The 3,531-nt window shown below is 49.3% G+C and overlaps 1 protein-coding gene across 1 annotated transcript; it reads left to right on the forward strand.

The window, feature by feature from the left end:
* The first annotated feature begins 2,034 nt into the window (after positions 1–2,034).
* Positions 2,035–2,967, forward strand: LOC142251743 (putative olfactory receptor 2W6). Its single transcript, XM_075324795.1, has one exon. It carries the CDS (start codon positions 2,035–2,037, stop codon positions 2,965–2,967), a length of 933 nt encoding a protein of 310 aa, XP_075180910.1.
* Positions 2,968–3,531: the final 564 nt, after the last annotated feature.

The following is a 3,531-nucleotide window of genomic DNA, read 5'->3' on the forward strand; positions in this document are numbered from 1 at the left end:
TAACCTCAGGAGGGGCCCGGAGGCCCGAGCGAGCGCAGACCTCTACCCCTTGCCAGCAGCCCCAGCGCTTGAAAGACCGGAGTAGGGCAATGGAGGCCCGCAGCACCGTCCCCGTTGGGACCACCTGCTTGTTTGAAAGTTTTGAAAAGTTTAAAAGTTGAATGATAAGAAGAAAAATGATTACCGAACAGTAACCAGATTTGTTTTTGTGATTTGCAACCGGCTGGAGCCGGCACCGTTGTCCCCGTGGGGACCGTTAAAAGTTTATGCATGGGAACTAGCCATGGACAAGCCCGTGAACTTTGCAGGGCAACCACAAACGTTAGTGGCTTGTAAATATGTTGGGTACCGTTACCGTTTCCGCAATGCCGCCTCCGGAGAGGCAGGTTGGAGGGAGGGCTCTGAGCAGAGCAGGCCAGGGCCCAGCCACCAAAGGAACCGGTGGCTACCCTCTGGAGGAAAGGACAGATCCCGCTCGGGTACCGTGTGCTGGACTGTGGGTCAAGGGGTGCTGCCTGGGTTTTAGGGGCAGCATCAGGGCCAGGTTACTTGGGTGGGAGAGAGCGGAAACCGTGACCGTATACCGTTGAAACGTTAAAAGTAAATGTGCCTCCCGTCTTGGGAAGAATTTATTAAAAATGTCTTATGTTATGTTTAACCCTGTTATCCCCTTTTTACAGAAAAATAAAACCGGTGTAGGACGGCAGCCCGCGGACGGTCTGCATTTTGCTAAGGGGAATGTGTCGCCCTGGGCAAGCCAGGGGTCACAGGTCACACACCACCACACCCCACACCCCAGGTAGGCACACCTAAGCTGAACCAAAAATCCTTGTTGCCTTCCTCCAGGAGTCTGATGATGCACACCAGGGGGTGGGCCAGGCGGTTGGCTCCGCCCACCAAGGAGCTCACAGCTCTGGAGGCAGGAAGTTACCAGGCAGATAGCCCCGGGCAGGGGAAGAGTGAAGTCTAGCTGAGGGCTAGAAAGGAGTAAACAACAGAGAAGTGAAAGTAAGAGAAGTGGAAAAGGAGGAAAGCAAGAAGTGGTGACAGAGCAGAAAGTGTGCCAAGCCTGAGAGCCCAGCTTTGTGTAGGGCTAGAACAGCAAGGTCAGCAACGGCGGTGACTGTCCAGAGGGGGACCGTTTGGAAGTTCCTGGAAGGACCCCGTTGGCTGTGTGCCCGGTGGTCTGGAGCAGTGTTCCGAAGGACAGTCAGCACCAGGGCAGGGGCCTCTCGGACCCCGGCAAGGCTAGGAGTCGCCAAATTTGCCGAATCCGTCAGTGAAGGGGACGTAGATTCCCCCAACAACCAAGTCCCGATTGAAGGCAACAGTCCAACCTGTACAACAGAGGCACCGCCACCGCCAGGGCACCAGTCTCTGAGGGCCAGCGCCTGCGGGCAAAGTGTAGTGCTCCTCCGGCCCAGCTTGAAGCCGGGGAGCGGGTTACCGGTGGGGACCCATCGCAACCATCCGTACATACAGGTGCAAGGAAGAGAGACATCACCGTCACCTACCGGGGAAGCAAAGCAGCCGTCTGTGGGACCGTCCTACCAGCCGTTTGGTTTACCGTACAAACTGTGTCCGTGTCTCAGGCTGAGTGAGTACCACAGTGCCGCAAGGCACAGCGCTGCCCCCGCGTCCCTGCGCCCACCAGGCCCTGCACCTCACAAGCCATCACCGGGCCCCGGGATCACCAACCCCTACCCACGGAGGGGCAACACAACACCTGGCTGCTCCCCATCACCATCCCTGGGATCCCCGCATTGAGCAGCGGTGGTGCTACACATCACCACAACCGTGGGTGGCGTCACGGACATTATCCCAACATCCCAAAACCCCCTTTCACTCACAGGCGAGGAGTGTCGCTCGAGAAACCCCGGGATCCGGCCCACCGCTCGAGCCACCACTGAGCAGCTGCCGGACCCGAGCAGAAGGGGTGAGCGCGGTGTGCTGACACCCTCCTCCCCGCCCGCAACATATTTCAGCAAGTAATACTAATTTTAACACTTTTTCAGATACTTGAACTTGGCCACAATGGAAACAAACCGGACATCAATCATATATTTCATCATTAAGGGCATCTCGGATGATCCCCACTTGCAGCTTCCGATCTTCTTACTGGTTCTCCTGATTTATCTCACCACTGTGTCTGGAAACGTGACCATTCTCATTGCTTGCAGAGATCCTCATCTCCACACTCCTATGTACTTCTTCCTGGGCAACTTGTCCATAGTAGACATCTGTTGTTCTACGGTTTCGTTGCATAAGATCCTGACAAATTTCATCGTTGGGGATAAAAGGGTTTCTTTTTTTGCTTGCATGGCCCAAATGTACATGTTTGGGTCATTAGGAGGTCTTGAGCTGTTAATCTTGGCAGCCATGAGTTATGACCGCTATGTGGCCATCTGTAAACCGTTACAATATCACCTTCTTATGAATACCAGAACGTGCGGAATATTGGCTGCTATCTGTTGGATTTTGGCATTTTTGCAAGTACTTCCTCCTGTTGGGATGGTTTATAGTTTTTCTTGTTACTTCTCCATTGAGATCAATCACTTCTTCTGCGATATAATCCCTGTGATAAGAATTTCGTGTGAGGACACCACATTTGTCGAAATACTCTTCCTCATAGAAGGACTATTTCCCATAATCCTGACGCCATTTCTCCTAACGTTCGTGTCTTACATATTTATCATACACGCTATACTGAGGATACGAACCAGCTCTGGAAGACTAAAGGCCTTCTACACGTGTTCCTCACACCTCACGGTGGTCATATTGCTGTACACAACACTTTTTGGACAATATCTGACCCCAAACCTAAGTAGCACTTTGGAGTCCAAGAAACTTTTTTCTCTGTTTAACACGGCCGCCGTCCCTCTGCTCAATCCAATGATCTACAGCCTGAAGAATAAAGATGTGAAAAGGGCTTTACAGAAGATCCTAGGTCCTGGTAAACTCATTTGAAGATTATGAAGGTCAACTCCTTCAACTCAAAAACTTATTCATGTGGTGTACTAAATTCATAAAAGCATTTCTCAATATGCTATGTGGTGCATTGGAAATTAGGGCTGAGGATTCAAGACCTCCATCAATTGGTTCTCATAGAAGGATCTGTCAAATCTAGCCTCCACCAGCCCATAGATTTCTCCAATAGTTTACATCTCATCACAGGTTTCAGAAGCAGGACACCCTACAGCCAATTTATTTTACAGGGAATATGTCATCAGAAAATTATCTATTTTTTACAACATAGGATTTTTTTGGCAATTTTTTTTCTTATCAAAATGAAATATCATTTTTACATTGGCTACAAAAACGTGTATAGACTAACTTCCTCTTGTTACTGGAAAGAAGTCTAAAAGAGCCCCGATTGTCAGTGTGAAAATTGCAAAATTAGTAATTTTGTTATTTAATAAATATCGTAATATGAAAAAAATGGGTATTTCTTTTTTTAAGATACATATAACACAAAATAATACAATATTTTTTGACAACACTTTCTCTTTAACGGGGTACCCTTTAAACATA

Source organism: Anomaloglossus baeobatrachus, chromosome 9 (genome assembly GCF_048569485.1).
Source record: "Anomaloglossus baeobatrachus isolate aAnoBae1 chromosome 9, aAnoBae1.hap1, whole genome shotgun sequence".
Lineage (NCBI taxonomy): Eukaryota > Metazoa > Chordata > Amphibia > Anura > Aromobatidae > Anomaloglossus > Anomaloglossus baeobatrachus.

Coding starts and splice junctions, on each gene's coding strand:
- LOC142251743 (XM_075324795.1), top strand. CDS start 2,035: ATGGAAACAAACCGGACATCAATCATATATTTCATCATTAAGGGCATC.